The sequence below is a fragment of the Kalmanozyma brasiliensis genome, assembly GCF_000497045.1.
Source record: "Kalmanozyma brasiliensis GHG001 unplaced genomic scaffold PSEUBRA_SCAF21, whole genome shotgun sequence".
NCBI lineage: Eukaryota > Fungi > Basidiomycota > Ustilaginomycetes > Ustilaginales > Kalmanozyma > Kalmanozyma brasiliensis.
In genome coordinates this window covers 224,658-247,427 of record NW_015961961.1, presented here as the reverse complement: position 1 = coordinate 247,427, position 22,770 = coordinate 224,658, and the positions used below count along the sequence as shown (strand labels likewise).

At 58.9% G+C, this 22,770-nt stretch overlaps 11 protein-coding genes across 11 annotated transcripts; 7 read left to right on the top strand and 4 right to left on the bottom strand.

Annotated features, from left to right (window-relative positions):
• Positions 1-850: 850 nt before the first annotated feature.
• On the top strand, positions 851-4,477 carry PSEUBRA_003345 (Multicopper oxidase, type 2; the record flags this gene model as incomplete). The annotated part of the gene is made up of 1 exon (XM_016436469.2): positions 851-4,477. One exon carries the CDS (start codon positions 851-853, stop codon positions 4,475-4,477), a length of 3,627 nt encoding a protein of 1,208 aa, XP_016292169.2.
• Positions 4,478-4,887: 410 nt separating this feature from the next.
• On the top strand, positions 4,888-6,531 carry PSEUBRA_003344 (Amidase; the record flags this gene model as incomplete). The annotated part of the gene is made up of 1 exon (XM_016436472.1): positions 4,888-6,531. The coding sequence occupies one exon, from the start codon at positions 4,888-4,890 to the stop codon at positions 6,529-6,531; it is 1,644 nt and encodes a 547-aa protein (XP_016292168.1).
• Positions 6,532-7,353: 822 nt separating this feature from the next.
• On the top strand, positions 7,354-10,197 carry PSEUBRA_003343 (Protein kinase domain protein; the record flags this gene model as incomplete). Its single annotated transcript, XM_016436471.2, has 1 exon — positions 7,354-10,197. The coding sequence occupies one exon, from the start codon at positions 7,354-7,356 to the stop codon at positions 10,195-10,197; it is 2,844 nt and encodes a 947-aa protein (XP_016292167.2).
• Positions 10,198-11,201: 1,004 nt separating this feature from the next.
• Positions 11,202-12,284, top strand: PSEUBRA_003342 (Tetratricopeptide TPR1; the record flags this gene model as incomplete). Its single annotated transcript, XM_016436470.1, has 1 exon — positions 11,202-12,284. One exon carries the CDS (start codon positions 11,202-11,204, stop codon positions 12,282-12,284), a length of 1,083 nt encoding a protein of 360 aa, XP_016292166.1.
• Positions 12,285-12,542: 258 nt separating this feature from the next.
• Positions 12,543-12,891, top strand: PSEUBRA_003341 (ThiamineS/Molybdopterin converting factor subunit 1; the record flags this gene model as incomplete). Its single annotated transcript, XM_016436474.1, has 2 exons — positions 12,543-12,549; positions 12,629-12,891. The coding sequence occupies 2 exons, from the start codon at positions 12,543-12,545 to the stop codon at positions 12,889-12,891; spliced, it is 270 nt and encodes an 89-aa protein (XP_016292165.1).
• Positions 12,892-13,044: 153 nt separating this feature from the next.
• Positions 13,045-13,833, top strand: PSEUBRA_003340 (Phospholipase/carboxylesterase/thioesterase; the record flags this gene model as incomplete). Its single annotated transcript, XM_059465074.1, has 1 exon — positions 13,045-13,833. One exon carries the CDS (start codon positions 13,045-13,047, stop codon positions 13,831-13,833), a length of 789 nt encoding a protein of 262 aa, XP_059321388.1.
• A 79-nt stretch (positions 13,834-13,912) lies between these two features.
• Positions 13,913-14,374, bottom strand: PSEUBRA_003339 (Histone-fold; the record flags this gene model as incomplete). The annotated part of the gene is made up of 2 exons (XM_016436452.2): positions 13,913-14,139; positions 14,218-14,374. 2 exons carry the CDS (start codon positions 14,372-14,374, stop codon positions 13,913-13,915), a joined length of 384 nt encoding a protein of 127 aa, XP_016292164.2.
• A 233-nt stretch (positions 14,375-14,607) lies between these two features.
• PSEUBRA_003338 (Ribonuclease H2, subunit C) lies at positions 14,608-15,407 on the bottom strand (the record flags this gene model as incomplete). The annotated part of the gene is made up of 2 exons (XM_059465073.1): positions 14,608-14,619; positions 14,730-15,407. 2 exons carry the CDS (start codon positions 15,405-15,407, stop codon positions 14,608-14,610), a joined length of 690 nt encoding a protein of 229 aa, XP_059321387.1.
• A 346-nt stretch (positions 15,408-15,753) lies between these two features.
• On the top strand, positions 15,754-17,533 carry PSEUBRA_003337 (Heat shock protein 70 family; the record flags this gene model as incomplete). The annotated part of the gene is made up of 2 exons (XM_016436462.1): positions 15,754-15,830; positions 15,907-17,533. The coding sequence occupies 2 exons, from the start codon at positions 15,754-15,756 to the stop codon at positions 17,531-17,533; spliced, it is 1,704 nt and encodes a 567-aa protein (XP_016292163.1).
• Positions 17,534-17,750: 217 nt separating this feature from the next.
• Positions 17,751-19,619, bottom strand: PSEUBRA_003336 (uncharacterized protein; the record flags this gene model as incomplete). Its single annotated transcript, XM_016436447.1, has 2 exons — positions 17,751-17,765; positions 17,898-19,619. 2 exons carry the CDS (start codon positions 19,617-19,619, stop codon positions 17,751-17,753), a joined length of 1,737 nt encoding a protein of 578 aa, XP_016292162.1.
• An 804-nt stretch (positions 19,620-20,423) lies between these two features.
• Positions 20,424-22,658, bottom strand: PSEUBRA_003335 (Membrane bound O-acyl transferase, MBOAT; the record flags this gene model as incomplete). The annotated part of the gene is made up of 1 exon (XM_016436445.1): positions 20,424-22,658. One exon carries the CDS (start codon positions 22,656-22,658, stop codon positions 20,424-20,426), a length of 2,235 nt encoding a protein of 744 aa, XP_016292161.1.
• Between the last annotated feature and the right edge of the window lie 112 nt (positions 22,659-22,770).

Sequence of the window (22,770 nt, the reverse complement as noted above, 5' to 3'; positions counted from 1 at the left end):
TCCGTTTCAGGCAGTCTTTTGCACTCTGTACCGCGGCCGTCTTTGAATCCTGTCTCGCCTTTGACACAATAATATGAATGCATAGAACGCAACCGGGAGATCCTCGAATCTCCCTCGCATGTGCTACTGTCTGAAGCACCAGCTCGTCTCGGTCTTGTCCGAACCGCATTGACTTAGTCAAGACGGTGTTTGCGGCCTCGTCCGTGCACCTACACTGCCGCGGATCTCTCAGACGAACAAACGCAGACTCGGAAGCGTTCCGACGGTCGGATCTACAAGAATCGATGGTTCACAATTCGGTCAATCCTCGGATCGTCGCTTCGAACGAGCGTGGGAACTCGTTCGGATCATCCGACTCTGCAGTCCCTCGCAATAGTCTCAATGACCGCTGCCGCACGCCTCAGAACCGTAACCCATTCTGCCTCCATCCAGTCACACCCACTGCTCGGCACAGCCGCTTGCTGATTCCGACGCAAGATAGCATTCCGAGTGGGGATCCCTCTGCTGCGGTCACCGTCCTGTTCCCGTGACGACTCAGCGCCGTCGGATGGTCCGTCTTGCTTTCTCAGGCTCTTCTGGGCGCAGCAAGACAGGCTCTGCGTTAACCCCGGAGGGGGCAAAACGCAGGCTGGCTGCAGATTGCCACCACCCTGCTGAGCCACTCAACGTTCACCGCAAAGTATAAGAGCACGCCGTCCAGAGCACTCGGGTGCCTTCCCCTCTCCCACACTCATGTCCTCTTCGACTAGAGCTATCTGGAAGCTCATACTAGCAAGTCGTCTCGGGCTCCCATTCTCTTCTCGACCTTGCTTCTATCCGTGCTGGTAGACACCCGGCCTCCTTCAGCGCGATGCGGATCACACACGCTTCCCCGGCACGCCTAGAAAGATCAGGTCCCTTCCCGACTTTGCTTGCACTCTCACTCGCACTCCTCGTTTTCGCTGCTCGAGTCGCGTCTCTGCCCGCCGCCAGACCGGTCTTTCAGCCCGCACCGCCCAGGAGCAAAGCAACGGATCGACTCGAGCCTCGTTTCGATGGCAGGGACATCGATCATCGCGAGCTGCTCCGCAAGCGACACGAGCAGATCTCCTCGGGTTCAGTCGCAACCGGCTTCGTACATCCTACGCATCTCTACCGTCGCGATGCCGATGCCCTCCCGCCTCCGGACAAAGCCTACAACATGACCGTCACCCAGGATATGATCAGTCCCGACGGTTTCGACCGGCTCGGCTTCCTAATGAATGGCAACTTCCCGGCGGACCCTTTCGTCTGGGACGAGAACGACGATGTCGAGATTACCGTTATCAACGAAAGTCCGGTGCCCTTCGCAATCCACTGGCACGGTATTCATCAGATTGGAACGCCCGAGATGGACGGCGTGCCAGGTCTGTCGCAGTGGAACATCTACACAGGCGAGTCGTATACCTACCGCTTCAAGCTGATCAATCAACACGGCGGCTACTGGTACCACAGTCACGAGCGAGGATATTATGCCGACGGCCTGCGAGGTACCATCTACATCCGACCCAAGCCGGATCGTTTGAAGCCGTGGAGCCTCATCAGCCAAGACCAGGAGGATATCGATCAGATGGAGGCGGCCGAGCAAGACTTCCAGGTCATGTCGCTGTCCGACCATTGGCACATCAATCACACTGACATGCTGCTGGTCGTGCACGAGACAGGCGTTCCCCCTGCGTGCTTCGACTCGCTACAGATCAACGGTCGAGGTCGACAGTACTGCGTCAACGACTGGACAAAGGTGTGGTCGCCAATCCAGGCTTCGCTTCTCACCAACTTTTCGTCGACCAATCCCGACGGCATCACCTCCAAGGGTTGCATCTCGCTCGTACCGCCCAAGCCAGGCTACAGCGTGAAGGGAACGCTCGACACGAGATACGGCGGTGTCTGCCAGAATACTTCGGCCCCTCTGACCGTCTTCAGCGCTGCAAAGGCCATCAAAGAGGGGCGACGATGGCTCAACCTGCAGGTGATAGACACGGCTACGAATTGGTACTACGGAGTGAGCATCGACTCTCACAAGATGTGGATCGTCGCCGTCGACGGTCACTATATCCATCCCATGCAGGTCGACTGGGCGCAGATCACGATTGGAAGCCGTCTTAGCGTCATGATCGAGCTGGATCCTGATTTCAACGGCAATGTCTTCCCCATCCGTCTCACGGGCGCGCGAGCCCTGCAGCCCATCGAAGGGCATGCTTTCCTGTCTTACATCGACGAGATCGATGGCACGTGGAACCCAGAGCTCGAAGAGGACTTTGGCTATGCGATGCGGACCTTGAGCAAGGCCCATGTGCCTATGAGCGGCTTCATCACGGACACCTCGGTCGTCAAATGGAAGCAGAATCTCAGCGCGCCGTTCGATCCCATCAGCCAGGTGCCTCAGACGTCCAACATGACGCTGCATGCCGTGGCATCCCAGAACAGCCTCAACGTGTGGCAGCTGGCAACGCAACCGCTCGACACGGCTCATCTGGCAGACGAGAGACCGATGCTCTTCAACGCGACGGATGGCAACATCACCTCGAACCAGATGAATCCCTACGCTGCTACCCCCTTCGGTACCGTCGTCGACATCATCATGGAGAACAATATCTACTCGATCGTCGGAGGTCCCAACAGCCCGCATCCTTTCCACATGCATTCGCGACGCTTCTGGATCATCGGCAGCGGTGCTGGCCCTTTCCCTGCTGACACTGTCGCCGAAGCACAGGAGCAGGGCGTTGCTTTCAACCTCGACAATCCGCCTCTACGGGACGGCTTCGACATCGACTCCAATTCTTGGGTCGTCATCCGCTACGTCGTGGACCATGCAGCGGCCAACATCCTCCACTGTCACATCGACGACCACGCCATCGAGGGCATGGCAGCAGTGCTGCTGGAGGGTCTCGAAACCATACCCGCAGGTGGAAACTTTAGCGAGTCGATCAAGGCGCGACCCGCCAATTTTATGGAGACGCAGAACGACGAGCTGGGTCAGGTGCTGGAGGCGAGCTGGGCGACCGGCGCTGTCAACTCCAAGTACGTTGCTCCCGCACCGACGGAGACGATGACGCCCTGGGGAGATCCGAGACCGCTCGCCAAGAGCATCGAGCTGTTTGCTAGCTCGAACAGCGTGCAGAGGTCGATTGCGAGCTCGTTGCAGAAGCAGCTGAGTGCAATGCAGGCCACAGCGACGTACGATGTGACGGCCATCACGGCGACCGTATCGGACTATCTGACGACGTTCACGGGTGTCGCTCCGAGCACGACTGGAGCTCTATCGGCGACGACAATGGCCATGACAAGCTTGGCGGAGGCGACTGAAACAGCCGATGCTCCTCTCGATACTGCCCAGTCGACTTTGGTTGCTGCTGCCTCCACGCCCACCATCTCGGCGACTGCGGCTGCTGGGGAAGCCGAAAGTGCGGACTCCCCGGTCGCCACACAGGCAAGTGCTCCGTCGACTGTCACTGTCACTGTGATCGCTTCCGCGCAGGAGACCGAGGCCGCATCTTTGGTCGCCTCTGCGGCTTTCACAGCCACGGCTACCGCGCCGGCACTGGGTGCGGGCCAACAGACTGACACTGCCGCGAGCGGTGCCTTGGCAAGTGGCAGCATCGTCCCTTATTCGACCTTGTACCGCACTCTTTCGGCCACTGCTGCCATTCAGTCAGCTGCTACGGTGGGAGTGGTCTTCTCGGATGGAACGGTGCCTGCTGCGTCCACTCAGACCGCCCTTGCGTCTTCGTTTGGTACGCCAGCTGCAACCAGCTCCGGCTTCGACACCGCTGTCCGAGACGGAACAGCGAGCGCCTCAAACAGTGTGCTCGGCACCATCCCTTCGAGTCGAACGAGCGTTGCAGCCTCGGCTATTCTCACAAGCACCACTCACGTCTACTCGGTCATTGCGACCCAGCAGGTCGTCTCGAGCGCCGTCGTGTCTCTCGACAGAGCGGCCTCGACGAGCTTGCCCGCAACGACTTCAGCTGGTCTTGCCACTGCGGGCGGAACCAGCCTCAATCCTGCCAACTATGGGACCAATTCTGCCACTGTTACGTTCACAGTCGGGCCGACGTCCACCGAAGCGCCCGGCGAAGCCACGCCGACGTCCGCGGAAGCGCCAGTTGGAGCCACCCCGACTCCGGATCCGACCACCGGTGCTACTGATGACGAGACTCCGGACGCCACTGATGGTGCAATGGACGACGAACCTGCCTACAGTGATCCAGTCTTCCCTTCGGACAGCGGTGATGCCACACAGACAGCGGATGGCGGGCTCGATGCTGCTGCCAGCGCGACCGACGAGGCTGCTCCTGCTGCGACTGACGTTGCTGGCGGTGACGACGGTGGAGATGGCAATGATGTTGGGGACGGCAACGATGTTGGGGACGGCAGTGATCTCGATGCCGGCCTAGACGATGGGGCCGTAGACACTGTGCCCGAGGCCGACCCCTCCGAGACCTCCGTACCCGAGTAGATCCCATGTTTGATCCTTGCTCCTCGCTTTGCAGAGCTGCGTTTCCTCTTCACGTACAATGTCTACCTGTGTTCGCATTCTTGTCGTGCAAGACTGTTTGTTTCCTTTACAAACATCTCGAAGGGCGCAAAGCCTGTCGCGATCGGGTGTCGACGTTGTTGAGAGAGAGTGAGAGGTTCCCAGGGCAAAAAGCATAGCCGCTCCCAACCGTCGGTTGAGGCCACGCTGGCCCGGCTATGAATTTGTGACTTCTAGAAAGTGGAGATCCGTGCGCCTTACACAGCCGTCCAGAGCCTCCTCGACAAGGTTTCCTCACCTTATCCACCTGACTGTCTAGCTCAGCACTGTCTTCAACTGTCGTCCAGTCTACATCACACCAAAAAAGATACTCAAACAGCGTATTTGCAAGCATGCCATCGTGGCAAGAGGTCGCCGAAGCCAAGCGGGCGCAGCGGGAGGCGCTCATCCCGGACGCATACAAGGTGGCAGCCGATTCGTTGCCGGCTGCGAGCACCGACTCCGTGGTCGACTTTCCTCGCACCACTGGGATCCTCTCGGAACGCGAGATCGAGATCACGGAGACTGACGATGTCTCTGTCTTGCTAAAGAAGCTAGCGAGTGGTCACTACACCGCTGTCGAAGTGTTGGAAGCCTTCATCAAGAGGACGTGCATCGCGCATCAGCTCGTCAACCCTCTCACCGAGATCCACTTTGACGATGCAAGAAAGCTCGCGGCTGAGCTTGACGCAGAGCTCAAGTCGACCGGAAAGGTGCGCGGCCCGCTGCACGGTCTGCCGATGAGTGTCAAGGACCAATTCCAGATCAAGGGCTCAGATGCGACGATCGGCTACATCAGCTATGCGAACAAGCCTTCGACGGCCGACTCGGTACTGGTTGAGGTGATCAAGAAGGCGGGAGCGGTGCCATTCGTCAAGACGAATCTGCCTCAGACGATCATGTATTCCGAGTCGTCGAACCACCTGTGGGGCACAACATTGAACCCGCACAACCGAACGCTGCACCCCGGTGGCTCTTCGGGTGGTGAGGGTGCACTGGTAGCCATGAAGGGATCGCCGCTGGGTGTAGGTACGGATGTGGGTGGGTCCGTACGAATCCCTGCGGCGCTTTGTGGACTGTTCGGACTTCGACCGTGCTCGCACCGATTCCCTTATGAAGGGGCCGTCAACTCTCTGGTCGGACAGATCACGATTCCTTCCGTACTGGGTCCGCTTAGTCGATCGCTGACAGGTCTGACCGAATTCTCTAAGGCGGTGCTGGCTCAAGAGCCGTGGCTGCTGGATCCACAGACGCCATCGATGCCCTGGAACGAGGACCGCTTCCAGCAGGCTCGCACACAGAAGAAGCTCAACATCGGCGTGATGTGGCACGATGGCGCCATCAAGCCCTCGCCACCGTACGAGCGTGCCATCAAGGAAGTGCTTTCCGCGCTATCAGATCACGACATTGTCGACTTTGAGGCGTACAAGACGAACGAGGCGATGGAGATCCTAGTCGAGGCGTTCATTGCAGATGGAGGCAAGGACATCTCTGCTGCCATTGCGCCCCTCGATGAACCTCTGGGGCCCTGTCTGTCCGGTATCGGCAAGCCGGAATACACGGGTCATCAAGTCTGGCTGGCCAACAAGCGCAAGCTCGAGTTCCAGAAGGCCTACCTGGACCACTGGAATGCGACTGCCAAGCAGACCAAAGACGGCCGTCCCATCGACATCCTCATCGTGCCGGGCATGGCCTATACTGCCATTCCGCCTGGCAACGACATCTACGTGGCGTACACGGGCATCTTCAACCTGGTCGACTATCCAGCTGTCGTACTGCCCATCACCAAGGTCGACCCGGCCGTGGACGGACTGGCCAAGAGAAGTGGGGACTTCCTGTCGGAGGACGACGAGAAGTGGTACAAGAAGTGGGACGCCGAAAAGCTTGTCAATGCCCCTGTCAGCGTTCAGATCGTCGGTCGAAGGTACGAGGAGGAAGCGGTGCTGGGTTATGCCGAGCAAGTTTGGAACGCCTTTGCTGCTTCCAAGACGAAGTGAAGCGGCCGCATAACCTGTTGCTATTTCTACATCCTTGCAAACGTTCGATCTTACAAAGACGAATTTTTCGAAAAGCAATGAAATGAGCTACTCACGTGACATTTTGACACGCGGTTTGACTTGAGACTCGATTTTGACTCGAGCGCGTGTGTTGATTTCATTCATGCAGCTTGGCCGCTGGAGGAAGGCCGAAGCAGAGACAAGCCAGCAGCTCAGTCTCGGGCGCATGCACGAGTCAGGTGGCTTCCTCGACGCAGAGCGCAGAAGCGGATGACCCGGTATGAAGTCAAGAGCAAAGTGTGGGTCACGGCAATCATCGACCAGAGCCATGGAGAAGAGAGCGCAATGGAATGGGAAGGCGATTTGAGAATATTTGGCGGTGAGGCAGAGTATGCGAGCTTAGGACAGATTCCACTTTGCACCTTTCGCCCCGCTTGCCCATCGCTCTCGCTGCAATCACTGTCAAGTCACCAGTTAGCAGACCTCGAACTGTCCTTCTCGTTACTGATCGCTACCGGCAGCCCCAGGCGGTCTTCATCATCTTCACCTTCCTCTTCGACGCCTGCTCGACATCTTCCTCACCTATAGAGCGTGTCGGGACAGCGACCCATCCATCAGTGTCCGCCATCTATCTTGGCAAAGGCGTCTCGCACAGCAAGGGACAAAGACCGACGAAGAAGCATGCATCCGTTTCGGTCGATCTAGGAATACATCTGCTAGTGCTAATCAGCTCGTCAATTACCCATCCACTTCCTTCTCAACCACCAACATCGCCGCACATCCTTTCAGTGACGTGCTGAAAGGCTGTCACTGCGACTCACAATGACCGCAGTCTCGAGATACGCCGACTTTCCGCCATCCACACCCATCCTCCGACGGTCAATGAGGCATGGCGGTATGGTCCCAGACCAGACTCCCACCGACAATGCCAATGCCACAATCGGCGACAGTCCGCTTCCGGCTCCTCCCGTCAGTCACTTTTTCGGGGATGCCGAGTCAGAAACGGATGTGCCGCCACCGGTAGTCAGCACAACATCTCACGCTCACACTTCGGCCGCACCTCGAGTCAGGTCATATCGCACTTCAGCCGAAGCGCAACGAGAGACAAAATCGGACCCATACGATGACTCGCCAGGTACAGGGCGTAGGGCTGTTCCTGTCGCGTCACAGCGAGACGAGCTGCAACACCTCCGAGCATCAAGCATCTTCCGTGAGGCTCAATCACACGAGCCGCTCAGCAAATCTCCACCCTTTGCAGCAGGGTCAGCAATGAAACATGACGACTTGCGGTCCAGGAGTTCGCCACCGCTTCGTTCCGCGAGAACGGTTCCCCAAAGCACCGCTTCACCTCTCTTTGACGGGGATCTGCGAAGCAACGCAGCTATGCCCACATATCGTCGACGCAGCAACGAGAAGCCAGAGGAGGAAGAGGAGAAAAAGGTCAGATATGCTCCCATCGAGGAGCGTGCTTCCGTCAAGCGAGACTCTCCCGACGATGTCGTGCCCCGAGCTGCTGCCTCTTCCAGCGTCCAGCCATCCGCTGGCTACCGCACACCGGCTATGGCAGGTCGTGCCCTTCGGTCGAGCGCTACTGCAAATGCTGCTCCAACCACCGCACAACGCAGCGCAGGGAGAAGTCTCCGCACGCTCACCCGATCTTCCAATCGTCACCCACCGGCAAGGAGGGTAGTCAGGCGATATTCGGACGATGAGGATGACGATCTGGAGGGAGAGGGAGCCGTGGATGGAAACGGATCCAACAAGAGCGGAGAGGCGCTTCACAGCGCCAGTCCAGACAACGGCCAGGAGCGACCGTCCCAACACAATCAGGACGGCAGCTCCAACTCTGGGTCCGGTTCCGGCTACGGATCGGGTGCGGGGGCGAATGGCTCGGCAGAAGCCATCGAGAGACCTGATCGACGATTCTTGCCCTACGGCTACGATGCAGAGAAGGAAAAGATCAGGGCTGAGATGATGGAGAGGGCGTCTCTCGTCCGCTCGCCCGGGCCGGAACCGAAACCGTCTGGCAACGAGGCACACGGCGAGGATCAGGACTACGACATGCAGGAACCGCCGCCGCCTCGCAAGAATGAGGCTCATCCGCTCGCACGCAGACCGGTGATCGAGCAAGCGAATGGATCGATCCACCCGACCAAAGGTCAAGCCGAGGCCATCCACAACTTCCTCGCTTCTAACATTGCTGCTCCTGTCGATCCCATGGCGCATCGTCGTATGGTCGCGCCATCTTCAAACGACCTTCGAGTTGGTCAGCGAGCCGCATCGAGCTATGACGGCCCACTCAAGTCATCCATGGCCTTGTCGTCCACCTCCGCAGCATCAGCACCAACCACACAGCAGGATGACGACGAGCCAGCAGACGAGGAGGAGGGTCGGCTGTACTCCGAAATTCGCCCCGAAGCCATTTGGGCCGAAACAACACGCCAGATGCAGAAGCCGCTCAGCCAACACGACCGATTCGCTAAAGAGATCTCGGGCTCCACGCGCTGCGTCAAGCTGCCCGGCTTCAAGTTCCGCAGAAAGCAGCTGACCAAAGGTGGATTCTCCACGGTCCACGTCCTGCGGGGTCCTGCGAGCGAGAAAGTGCTCAACCCGGACACGCAAGCGATCGTCGAGATGGCGGTTCCCGAGGAGCAGCAGGCCTTCTTTGCGCTCAAGCAAGTCGATCTCAGGCAGATCGAGAGCGAGCAAGATAAGCTGGATCTGATCGCCGAAGCCAACCTCTTGCGCACGCTGTCCGATCTCGATGGCAGCGACATGTATCTCTTGCGCTACTTCGGCCATCACGTCAATGTCGGTAAGGACGGCAACCCGGACAAGCTGCGCATCCTCATCGAGCTGGGTGAAGGCGACTTTGGCACACTCCTCGCGCAACAGGCTCCCCTGCCACGCGAAGCGGTCGCCCACTACTTCCGCGAGATGCTCGAGGCGGTGCACTTCATCCACGAAGCCAACCTCGTGCACGCCGATCTGAAGCCGGCCAACTTCCTCATGGTCGACAACCGCATCAAGCTTATTGACTTTGGCATTTCGAAAAAGATCCCCAAGGGCACGGTGCACATTTCTCGCGATAACATCATTGGAACGCCCAACTATATGGCGCCGGAAGCGATCAAGATTGCGCGCGCCAAGGGGAGGAGGGTGTACAAAGCGGGTAAGCCCAGTGACGTTTGGTCGCTAGGGTGCATTTTGTATCAGATGATCTGGGGCAGGCCGCCGTTCGACCGCGTGCCGGCCAACAGGAAGTTGGAGGCGATCGTCGATCCAGATCACGAGATCGTGTGGAACCGATTCAGGGATCCAAGGTACCCGGAAAGGATGGAGGTGGACGACGAGCTGCTGGACTGCGTTCAATCGGCATTGCGGTATGGGTCGGAGGAGAGGGCGACGATTCCGCAGCTCTTGCGGCATCCGTTCCTGAGGAAGTACGGGGGTGAGGCGGAGGGGATGGAGGAGGAGCAGGGCGAGGTGGTGGACCTCAACGAGGAAGTCACCGTCTCGAGAAGGACGCTGAGGAACCTCGTTGCGAGGATCCGGTCGCTGGCACTGCAGCAGGAGCTGACCGAGGAGAACGTCGTCGAGAGAGCCGATCTGCTCTTCTCGAATCTTCAACAGGCCCAGCAGCAACAACTTCAGCCGCAGCAATGACGGACCGATATACACGCTCAACATTCATACCCACTGCCGTCGACGCCCGTTCACATGGCGGCTCCTCGGCAGCAAACAAAACAACGCAAGCACATACACACCTGGTTCCGGCCTCTTTTCGTCTTCATTCTGGTTCGTCCAGTCATTCATTCATACTTTGGCTCCTCCTCTACATACGTTTAAGCTGCTTCGTTCATCATGGAATGGTACACATACTTCTGTCGACAACATCTGCCCTGTGTTCGTGACTCTCCGATCCTACTCTTCGAGGGAGGATGTCGGGTTTTCGCCTTGCCGGTTCTGCAGGTGGCGGGCTAACATCATGAAAAAAATTGGGTCCGGCTTCGAGACTGAGCTGGAAGGCGAAAGACCGCGAACGAAGGAAATTCAGGCATGAGCTGCTGAGTGAGTCCAGACTCGAAAGGCTGAGGCCACGTCTTCGCATCGACTCGTGAACCAACACACGGAAAAAGAAAGTCATGCAGGGCGCAAGGCTTTGTGGCCCAAGAAGCGCACTTGCCACCCTTCTTTCCTTGGTCTCGGTCGAGTCCAACACCTTCTTATATCGTTCACTACGATCATCTGCTTTCCCCTTCCCTTGCGAACGTTCATCCACACATCTTCTCCATCCGATCGAATTTGCTCCAGCTCGCTTCGTCTCAAGTGTAGGTCTTGCCTTTTGCCCCGTGCTCCTTGCCATTCTCTTCTTCCGGCCCGACCTTCATCCAACAACGGACTCGGAGTCGGCACCCGCCACGCGGCTGCGGCACTGCCGCTCGTATGATGACCACAACCTTTCACTTTCGAGATATACATGTTAGACTGCTTAGTCGAAAGCATGCAGACACGAAGCATTCTGACTCGTCTCGCGGTTCCAAGAGAAGAAGAGACAGCACCGCATGGCTCTCTGCTACAGCAGAACACAGACTGACGACTTGGGCTCCTCTCCTCATCTCTGCTACTGCAATAGAACAGGCCTCAATCTCACACAGCGCACATCCGCCATGACGTCGCAGCAGACACCATTGGCATACGCCGTCGCACAATGGCTTCAGCAGTCGTCGTCCTCTGTTCCCGCTGATCAGAAGGCCAAGCTGCAGCAAGCGGCCGAGAGCGTCTCCGAAGCTTTCGGCGTCGACACATCTTCATCGGAGCAGCAAGCCAAGTACGGCTCCGGACCCGGTCTGCAGGCCATCTTTGACATTTTCCTTAAGACACAGGCCAAGATGGGTGGTGGTGCTGCGCCCGCCCCCGCCGCCGCTTCTTCTTCGACCTCATCCGCACCCGCATCGTCGGCTGCGACTCCCTCGGCCGACGACCTCGCCAAGGCGGAGCAGCTCAAGTCAGAAGGCAACAAGGCCATGTCCGCCAAGGACTACGGTGCGGCCATCGAGGCGTACGGCAAAGCCATCGAGCTCAACCCTAACTCGCCCGTCTACTTCTCCAACCGCGCTGCTGCGTTCAGCCAGATCGGGCAACACGACCAGGCCATCGATGATGCCCGCCAGGCGAGCAAGATCGACCCCAAGTTCGGCAAGGCATACAGCCGATTGGGCCATGCGCTCTTCAGCTCCGGTCGATACCAGGAGGCTGTCGAGGCGTACCAGCAGGGTGTGGAGGTGGATCCCACCAACGAGGTGCTCAAGAAGGGTCTTGCTGCGTCCAAGGAGCAGGTCTCTTCGTCTTCCTCTAGCAGTGCCAACGCCAACCCTTCCGCTTCGCGCGATGCAGTCTCGTCGCCAACGGCTGGCGCAGATGCAGGCGCGGGCGCAGGCGGGTTTCCCAACTTCGGCGGCGGTGCAGGTGGCATGCCCGATCTCGCAGCCATGATGAACAACCCCATGATCGCCCAGATGGCCCAAAACCTCATGTCGAACCCGGACAGCCTCGCGTCGCTGATGAACAACCCCATGCTGCGACAGGCCGCCGAGCGCTTCGGCGGCGGAGGCGGTATGCCCGACATGAGCGCCATGATGAACGACCCGGCGTTGCGCGATATGGCGAGAAACTTTATGGGTGGTGCGGGCGGTGCCGGTGGTGCCGGTGGGAGGGGAAGCGGGGGTAACGGCAACAACATGTATGGTTAAAGGGAGGGATTGCGCTTGGATTCGGACTCGAAATATATCCTTTTGATGACTATGTACGATGCTGATCAGCTGTGTCTATGGTTTTGGATTGAGTGCGATTGAGTGTGGCATGGCGAGATGTGCAGAAAGTGATGCGGATGGTGGTCGGAGATGGCCTCGCGGTGTGGAGGAATTGCGCCAAAAAAAAAGTGCACAAGCCTTATCACTTTCTTCTGAACCGGGCTCCCTCTTCATCTTTCACCACCAGCGCAACGCACAATGTCCAGTGAGCATCACGATCCCAACTCATCCTACCTCTTCGCTCTCTGTCGCCCGCTGACCTCTTCCACTCTTTATCGCAGCAGCCCCCTCTGTGCGGGTGCTGTACTTCGCCTCGGCACGAACGACCATCGGTCTGTCCCAGGAGACCCTCGCCCTTCCTACCTCGCCCTTCCCGCTCAGCTCGCTCGTCGAACTCATCGCAAACAAGCACGAAGGCGTCGAGCAGGTGCTCAAAACGTGCCGCTGGTCCGTGGACAACACGCTCATCGAGCTCGACGAGATCGGCGAGTGGTCGTTGAAGGGTGGAGAGGAGGTTGCGGTGATTCCGCCTGTTAGCGGTGGGTGAGGCTGCCCGACGGAGGAGCTGCAAGGAGTCTTACGACACGTCGAGCAGAGCTACCACAGGAGCCATAACGACTGGTCTCAAGGTACCATCGATACGCTCACTACGACAAGCCTCGTCCGATAGCACAACGACCCTCCACCCGTCCGCCTCACAATGTCGACCTCAACACCGGAGATCTCAGTGGACGCATCGTCGATCGAGCCCGACCGCAAACCCCTCCTCCCCTCGCCTACACTCACCTTCTTCTCCGCTCACCACTTCAGCCCCTCCCCCTCGGGCATCGATAGCAACCTCCTCCTCCTCCTGCACGGGCTCGGTGACTCGGACAGCTCCTTCTTCACCCTCGGTCAAACTCTCCAGCGCACACTCCCACAAACAGCAATTCTGACGCTGCAAGCGCCACACCTGGTGCCCTTCCTACACGGACCACACTGGATGTGGTACCCCTCGTTCGACGGTCTTGGCGAGCTGCTCACCAAACCGAATCCGAGTCAGACGGTGGATGGGATGGTGAAGGTGCTGGAGCATTTGGTGCGATGTGGATGGGCGGCTAGACAGATACACTTATTTGGATTTGGACAGGGGGCGACGGTGGCGCTCGAAACGCTGGTGAGTTGGTCGCGGACGCACAACGAGGCGCTGGGAAGTGTGGTGAGCGTTTCGGGCGAGATGCTCTCCCACCCCACCTCAGTGGCGTCCCCCACGCCAGTACTGCACGTCTACCGCTCCGCCTCCCCAATACCCGACAATTCGACCCGCTGGGCGTCGCATCGGAAAGCCAGCAGCGCATTTCAGCTACACCGTCTACCCCCACACCCACAGCAGGGAGAAGAGGCCATGCTGAGGAACAACGAGTGGGACCCGGTGATGCGTTTCTGGAGTCGCTTCCTCCGCAACCGAACGACGTGGGAGCGAGAGGGCAAGGTCGTGCAAGTGGGCTAGAAGTGGTATAGCGTGCGACCTTGCAGTTTGAGCGCGTAGATGACGTCCATGGTGAAGATGGTTTTGCGGTTACAGTGCTCTACCGCGCCGAGGCGATGCGGAGCGATGCGTTGCCATGCGGAGCGACACGAGGGAAGATCACAGTGTCAGTTGAGGTCTCGGGAGTCGAACAAGGAGGGGCAGGAGGAACGAGGGAAAGGGGAAAGGGGAAACACCTACGAGCGTAGACCACAGCATCTCGGATCGCCTGCGTCAGAAAGTCGCGCAGGATGAAGCGCGATTCTTCGTACACCGTGCCGGCGATCCCTGTTTCACCCACCGCAATCAAACAAGTCAGCGCCACTTTGAACCACGGGAGAATCTGGAAAGGAAGTAACGACGCACGCTGCACACCGCCCCGACGGGCAAGTCGACGAAGGGAGCCCTTCGTGATGCGCTCGAGGGCGGTTCGTTGGGCGCGGTAGCGTCGGGTAGCGCGGGCCGCTCGACCGCTGGTTTGCCCCGGAAGACATTTGACGCTTTGCTGTGGGCGTGGAGGCATCGTTGCTGGCTATGGTGGTGAGGAAAGCGATGACGGAAGCACAAGGAGAGGGGCACAGCCAAAGATGGCGGGGACAGGGTTTATATGCTTCCATTGCGAATGCGAGTCCAGTGACGTTTCCGAGAGAAGATGAGGAGTGCGGGGCAGAAGGGTTGTGTATGCTTTGTGCGGAAGAACATGGGAATGCTTCCCGCACGCTTTGACGAGGGGCCCAGCAGGTGATGCGGTGCGGATCACCCGTGCAACTGTACAGAACAAAGCGTTGAAGGGTCAGCATCAGTGCGGGTTCAAACACAAGCTTTGCAAGCCTTCTCGCTCTGCATCGACGGGGAGAAGGGGGCAAGTTGAGACGTACCAGCGGCGCCACGACGGAATACCACTCGCCAATGGTCCTAAAAAACGTATCGTCACCCTTGTCTATCGGCCCATCTGGCCCCCAAATGGTCAGCTGGTCCGACGCGACCTGTGCGATGGGTTCGATGTGTATTGTTGGTCCTTCGCTCGCCTTTTGTTCGGTCAACTCGACTGCTGCTGGAGCTCGTTCGGCTTCCTCTTGAGGCGGTGCGGGCTCGTACTCGTCTTCTGCAGGAGACTGTCCCTCGTCCTCGTCCTCCTCGTCGCTGTCCATCGAGAACTTCTGCTGCTGTGCCGGTGCCTGGTGGGCTATTCTTCGTCGCTTACGCTCCCTCTCCCTGTCCTCTTCCGCCCGATGTTGCGCCGCCTCGCTGTCCGCCGCTGCACCACGCGAGCTACCCGAGGAAGATCCGGCCACCTGCGAAACCTCTACGACCTTCGCCACGAACCCGTGGGGCAGAGGCAACGGCGTAGACTGTACCGCCCTTCCTCGAAACGCAGAGATGAAGCTCTCCTCCTCGTCAGAAGCACTACGTCGCACGAGAAACGAGTCCACCGGCGCCGGCCCATCGTAGTCGATGTGGAAGGGCATCAGGTTTGCGCTGCATTGTGGGAGGTCGGCGGTGCCGAAGGTGATTGATATGGGTGGCGGGAGGATGTGGACCGCTTCGGAAGTCATGGCGAGACCTCTCGTGCTGAGCGGCTGAGAGAGAAGGTGATACGAAGGAGGCTGGGATGAGGGTGCCGCGAAGAACCGGTTTCGAGACCAACACTTGGCACTGCGCGTAGCTGGGCGCGTAGAGAGAGATGTCGTGTAAATTGAGCCCATCTATATCGTGCGAGAAGTGCTGTGGACGAAAAAGATCTCCCGATCCGAAAATGGAAGAACGGCGAGAAGAAAGTTTTTGAGCCTGTTGGTGCTGAAGCCACACAAGCATTCCAGGCCACGTTGGGAAGAACCACACGCCTTCCATATGTGCGACGCTTCTTTCCACACCATCATACCCTACGAAACGATCGCAATCATGACCGAATCAGCAGGTGCCGTCATCGGCATCAACTTTGGCCACTCCTACTCGTCCATCGCCTGCATCAACCAGCAGTAAGTTTACGGCTCTATGCTACAATTCTCGTGTTTCGTGTCACTGACGCTCTTCCTTTCCTCTTGATCCATCTAGCGGCCGCGCCGACGTCATCGCCAACGAGGATGGCGAGCGTCAACTCGCCACGCGCATCGCGTTCAACGGCGACCAGGTCTACCTCGCCAACCAGGCCACCCCGCAACTCGTCCGCAACGCCCCCAACGTCATTGACAACTTTGTCAACCTCCTCGGTCGACCCTTCTCGTCGCTCTCGGAGAGCGAGAAGGCGCGCGCTTCTTCGCCCGTCATCGACGTAAACGGCGCTGCCGGGTTCAAGGTCGAGATCGATGGCAAGGAGACCGTGCTCAGTGTGCACGATGTGTCGGTTCGTTTCTTGCGCAGCCTTTTCACCACGGCCAAGGACTTCCTTTCCGGTGTGCCTATCGCGGGTGCTGTGCTGAGCGTTCCGCAGTGGTTCCCCGAGACGCAGATCGCTGCGTTGAAGAAGGCTGCGGAGGAAGCAGGTCTCATTGTGCTGCAAGTGATCCCCGCTTCGGCCGCTGCGCTTGCCGCATACGGCCTCACCTCCCCCGCTGGACCCGGTCAGCTCCCCGCTCACCCCGACGGCGTCGACTCCGCTCCCTACCCGACCGAAAAGGCGCTCGACCGAACCGTCGTCGTCGTCGACATGGGCGGTTCTTCCACCGACCTCACCCTCCTCTCTGCCCGCGCCGGTCTCTACACCTCCCTCGCCTACATCCACGACCCCACCATCGGCGGCACCGCACTCGACACCGCCCTCGTCCACTTCTTCGCCAAAGAGTTCACCAAGAAGACCAAGCTCACCATCGCCGACACCGACAAACGTGCCTGGGCCAAACTGCGAAACGAGGCCGAGTTCACCAAGCGTGCGCTCTCCGCGTCCAACTCGGCCCAGTGCAGCGTGGAGAGTTTGGCGGAAGGAATGGATTTCACTGGAAGCGTCAACCGGATGAGGTTCGACATGTTGGCCGGTGCGACGTTTGGTAAAGTTGTTGCGGGTGTCGAGGCGGTGTTGAAAGAGGGAGGGGTGGAGGCGTGTCAGGTGGACGAGGTGGTGTTGGCGGGTGGAAGTGCGAGGTTGAGTGGGTTGGCGGATCGATTGGCTGGATTGTTTGGTGAGGAGGTGGTCATGACGGACAGCATTGATTCGGATCAAGTCATCGCAAGAGGATGTGCGGTGCAGGCGCAGCTGATTGCGGCCGCACCCGAAGGGAGCAAGGAGGCCGAATACATGCATGGCATCCCCGCCATCCCGGTGAGCTCGGTGGCCGAGTTGAAGGTCGAGACCACCAGCGCACCGTTGGGTCTCGTTCTGGGTGGCAAGGAGTTTGTGACGCTCGTGCCGGCGTTTACGCCTTATCCGGTTCGCAGGTCGTTCCGCCTCCCCGTGGCTAAGGGCGCCGCCTCGGTCGCGTTGACCCTCGACGAGGGCGTGGAGAGCATCCTGATCGAACACGTCGCTCCCGAGGAAGATGAGGACGACGACGAACCGATGGAGCCCGAGGAGATCAAGACTGCCGTCACCAAGCCTGCGGGTAAGGACATCGCCAAGTTCGAGGTCACCACCCCCGCCAAGGGCGCCAAGAAGGTCGAGTTGACCCTGACGCTGAGCAAGGTCGGCAGCCTGACGATCGAGGCCAAGGAGGAGGGCGCTAGTGAGGGTGTCAAGCTTGTTCTCTAAGTGGTCTAGCTAATGTATAGAGTTTTCGCGAAAGAGTGAGTGCAACACTGTCTGCGTCGAGTGTGCGTGTGCAGAGCAAGTCGAGGGTGTGCATCTTGCGAGTTGGGTCTGCGAAGCGTGTGGGGCGATCGGGTGTCACGCAACGACCACAGGAAGCTGTTCAGAGTGATGGCGAACGCAAGTGAAGAACAAAGCGGTGTGCAATTAGAGAAGCGGATCAAGTGATAGGTACCTGCGGACTAAAGGCACAGATAACGGGAGCGAAGTAACGTATACAACAGAGACAGAGCGGCATCAAAGGAACACCTCACCCCTGCAAAACCTGCCTCCACCACCTCCCACTCCCTTTTGCAAACCCACTCACTTCACTGCCCCTCCTCACATGTCCTGTCGCACCTTCACCGGCGTTAGTGGCAGCCTTTTTCTTCAACTTGCGAATCTGGCCACTGCTCAAACTGGCCACGGTGGCCGGGTCGAGGTTGTCCTCCGGATCCGAGTGGAGGTGGATGGATGCACAGGGGATGTCGATGCCGTCGTAGACGTGGGCGCCGGTGCGGAGGCCGGTTCCTCGCAAGGCCTTCTTCGGTTGCTCGTTCTGGCTAGCTTCCGGGCTGACGGAGGGGTCGGAGAGGATGGAAAGGTTCGAGAGCGGTTCGCGCGTGTTGACCAACGGAGTGGAGCGGGAGAGAAGGGAGAGAGGATCGCGCATGGGTCCGACGTCGACCGAGACCGAGGCGACAGAGGGAGTGAGATCCAGATCCAGGAATCGCGTTGGGTCGAAACGCTTAGCCCCCAAGCGTGGGGCCAGGGCGGTAAAGCACTCCGCACCGGACCCATCGCTTTCGCTTGACCCTTTGCGACGGCGATCCTGGGCAGCGGCGGCGCTCGAACGGGCGCTGGCAAACGGATTCCCCGCATCGCTACGGAGCGATGCGACGGAACGTGTTCCCCGCAGTGGAGGGTGAGACTCGTCTGCAGAATGCCAGCGTTGACGCTGACCCCAACTGTCGGAAGGGGTGCGCGGGCTGTCGAACGACGATGCGTGTCGAAGGGTCCGACCCGACGTAGCGGTGGGTGCGGGGGAGACGAGGTACTCCATCCCCGCCGAGGAGAGGCTCGCGCTGGTCGGAATGGGGAAGGAGAGGATGTGGTCTGGCGAGTGGGATGCGCGCTGCATGGGGTGCGAGAGCGGGCCGAAGGTGCCCCGACGCGAGCCGTCGTATGTGGGCGAAATCGGGCTGCGCGGTGGCGTAGAGGTGGTTGGGCTAAGAGGGTCGGTCAGACCGCCAATGTGGCTCGATGGAATCTGGAGTGTGGCCGGCTTGTGTGCACGAGACGTGAGATGAATGGGGTTGGGTGAGAGGTCGAAGAGCGGATTCGACTCAACACCGAAGGCCTGGTCGAGCGTGTGTTTGTCGAGCTTACGGCGGCCGAGTGGGAGGCGCGAGATGCGAATTCTGCCCTCCTTGGGCTCCATTCCCTCCTCGTTGGCGATGCTGTTGCGGGGGCTGAAGTCGCTCTGACGACGCTTGAATGCGGGCGAGCTCACCCAGTCGTGTTCACCACCACCGCTGAGCGGCTTCTCATCGTCCACCCTGTCCTTCCGCGGTGCGAGGGCGCTGTTGCTCCTCTTCCTTCCTCTTCGCTCGTTTGTTCCGTCTCCATCAATAAGCACGTTCCCAAATCGACTCACAAGCGGCGTGACGCAACCAGTGGCACTCTCGCTCGCCGAACTCTCCCTCCGCGGGCTCGCAGGACGCAAAGGCGAATTGAGCGTCAGACACGTCACGGCGCTGCTCCTCCTCCTACCCTTCCTATCCTCCGACGAGCCAGAAGCAAGCAAATGAGCCCACTCATCCTTCTCGATAACGTCGTAGTACACTTGGCCGTCGGATTCGCGTACGCGCAGACGCTGCTCGCGTCGCTGGGTGGAAGTCGAACCGAAGAACCGGTCGAGCTCTTCTTTGGTCTGATAGCGAAGCGGGCGGAAGTTGTTGTATCGCGGAGTGGTGGTGGAGAACGTGGAGGAGGTGGGGCTGGGGAGTGGGTCGGAGGTGAGCGCGCGAGGACGTGTGGCGACGGCCATGGTGGAGTGCGATGAGGCTGGTAGGAGGGTCTAGCCAAAGTCAGCGAGAGCGGTGGTTGTAGGAAGACAGCGGTCACGGGTGGAGAGGTCGAGGTGAGCGACCTTTATAAAGGATCCCAATGTGATATCGTGGGGAGAAGGATCCGGCGCACAGAATCCCTTTGAGCAAAGGAGAGAACCCTTTGACAGCTGTCCAGGAAATCAATCTGACGATCAGATGCTCGCTGCGCCGCCGAAAGTAGTCCTTTTGACTTGACCTCGTCTCTATCTGCCCTTTGACTGTATGCCCCAGCCATCTCATCGCAGAGAAATGAGATCTGCGGACACCTTGCATTTTGGCCCGCATGAGTGCGTGCGAATTCGCGTCAGACGCCAGCTTTGTTCGCTTGCGAGCCCTTTGATGGGATCGCCGAATGAGATCATGCTCGCAGGGCCGTACAGGCGCGAAGTGTTCATGTTTGATCTGGACAAAGGGAACGAGACAATATGTGTTGAAGAAAGGGCTTGGTCCCTTTCATCGTCTTTGCGCGGTGGGCGCCTGTCGACGCTCGGGATTGCCCACTCATCTTGCTCGGCAGACAAAGGGGAGGCGTGGCGAACAATAGGCTGCCGCTGCAGGGTCCCGCATATTGATGCAGAGACAATATCCTACGGACAAAGGATGTTCTGCTGCCGCCGACTCAGAGCCTACCGAGCCTGCCGCATCCGACACACACAATCTCCAGCTGCACAGCATTTCAAACCACAGCCAAGCAGATTCTTGTTTCCACTGAGGGGTGATGCGATTCCAATAGGCGTGCGCTATCAATACACAAGATACCCAATATTGAGCAAAGGGAACCCAGCCATGAGTCCGATCCAGAAGATCATATTGCCCAGCGTCTCGTTTCGCTTGATGAACGGCACCTGGCTCAAAAAGATCATGGGCAATTGCACCATCTGGGCTGCGAACAGGTAGAACCTGATCTTGCCACTAACAATGGCCATGACCAGCTCGTGCACCAACGAGCTCAGCAAGAACGTCAGAAACATGGCCATGCTCTTGTTGAGTCCCCAAGCTGCGATGGTGCTAGCATAGACGTGACGCAGCAAGAACGAGTGGACTGGCTTGTTCCATTTGCGACTGAAGACGTCCATCGAGGTCGCATTCCACCAATCCAAGTAGAATTCGCGGTCCGCAAACCGCGTGATCTCGGCAAAGGCGTTGCAGATGCACTCGAACATGATGTAGAAGATGAGCAGGTAGTTGATCATCATGGGCACGGCGAGTTGGAGGAAGGTGCGCAGGAACGGCGTGTCGGCCGTAGGCGTAAAGGGCATGATCCAGTGCTCGGTGATGACGTAGATCACGAGGAACGTGCCGAAGGTGGCGAGCGTCTTTTCGAGCACGTAGAGCGGTCGGATGGTCTTGAGACGCGGATAGGAGAGTTCGTAGACGAGCGTGGGGACCAGCAGGTAGTCCCAGAAGTTGGAGTAGGTGACGTTGGCAGGCCACATGATGGGTTCTTGGTGGACGAGGTCCGCGGAAACGTCCGAGGAGGGGCGGGCGGAGAGAAGGTCCTCGCGCAAGACCTCGATCTCGCGTGCCAGGTCGGAGATGACGGTGTCTGGGTGAGAAGAGAGCGGATGTGGGTCGCGGATCGTGTGGTGCGGATGCGACTCGGCGGCAGCGGCGCCAGGGCGTGATGTCGAAGTTTCCTTGCCATTGATCTTGATCTTGTCCTCCTTGTCGTCCTTGTTGTCGGACTGAGCGGCGGCGGAGCGCTCGGCTTTTTCTTCTTCAGCCACCTTTTTGTGCAGCTGGATGTGCTCTTCTCTGCTGAGCTTCGAGTGACCCGTCGCTGGCTCGTCGCTTTTTGTAGCGTTTTGATCTTCGACCGTGAGCTTGGGCTCGTCGTCATCATTCTCGTGAACAGCGTTGAGTGCCTGCCCTGCTTTGCAGCGAGTCGAGCTGCTGCCTCTCTGCGTCTCGAGCGACGACCAGTCAGCAAGTTTGTTCGCGTTGCTTTTGCTTGTATCCTGATCGCCAAAGCCTGCGTTCTGTCTCGCCTGCTTGACCGCCTTGCCCCACGCCGCTCGCAGCTGCTCGTCGCCTCTGCCCGCTTCCGATCCTTCTACCTCGGCGACTCGTTCCTCGAGCATACTCTCTACGCGTCGCATGCGATGGTACGTGTCCGCCATATTGCCGTTGACGTTCATGTACGAGTGGATCTTCATCATCATGGACAGCGTATGCAGCACAAAGAAGCCGCTCTGCACCCACGGCCATTCGCGATACCTGGCCCATTTAATGACAATCCCTAGCAGCGTCGTCTGCCACAGGTGCTGGAAGACGACCGCCGTGGGCCAATACCGCACCCAACCGCGGCGGCACACATTGGCAAAGGGTACGCAGATGAACAGCGAGCCGATGAGCACGCCGTCCGAGAGCGCGAGCATCCACGCATCCCTGCTGAAGAGGGTGGCGAACGTCATGCTAAGCACCTGGCCCGTGCTGGCAAAGCTGGTGTATGAGGTGTTGAGCACGAACAGCGCCAGACACACCCAGAAGAGGGTGAAGAAGCCGCGGAACTGATCGCGGGAGGAAGTCTCGTTGAAGCGGTCGAAATGGCTGGTGCGGGGCTTGAAGGAGACGACGGCGCGCATCTTCTTGCGACCCTTGGAGGAGGTGGCGGCGACGGGTTTGAGGTAGACGGCGCCATCTTTGCCGACTCGGTGGGAGAGACCCTTGGCGCCGATGTGTTGGAATTCGACGGTGGACGAGCCGCTGCCTCGTGTGGTGGAGATGGTGGTGGTGACAGTGGATGTGGCGACGGGCGTGTCGCCTTCCGAGTCTGGCGTGCTTCGACCGTTGAGTGGGGTGGAGGGGACGTCGGACGAGAGCATCATCTCGGAATTGGGGGTGTTGAGCGCCGAGGTGTTGGCGGTGTCTGGGGTCTCTGCGGCGAGTCGAGAGGCTTTGCTGTGATGTTTTTTTGAGAAGAAATCCTCGTCTGCGGGAAGAGCTTTGCTCTTTGCTGTTGGTGTTCTGTCGGCCATGATTGCGAGTATATATCGAGCAGTTGTATCCAGAGGTGTGAGGAAGAACGGAGATGGATTCCGAGTGGATGTCTGATGACGAGCAAGCCGGCGACTTGCCGTTGACCTTGCA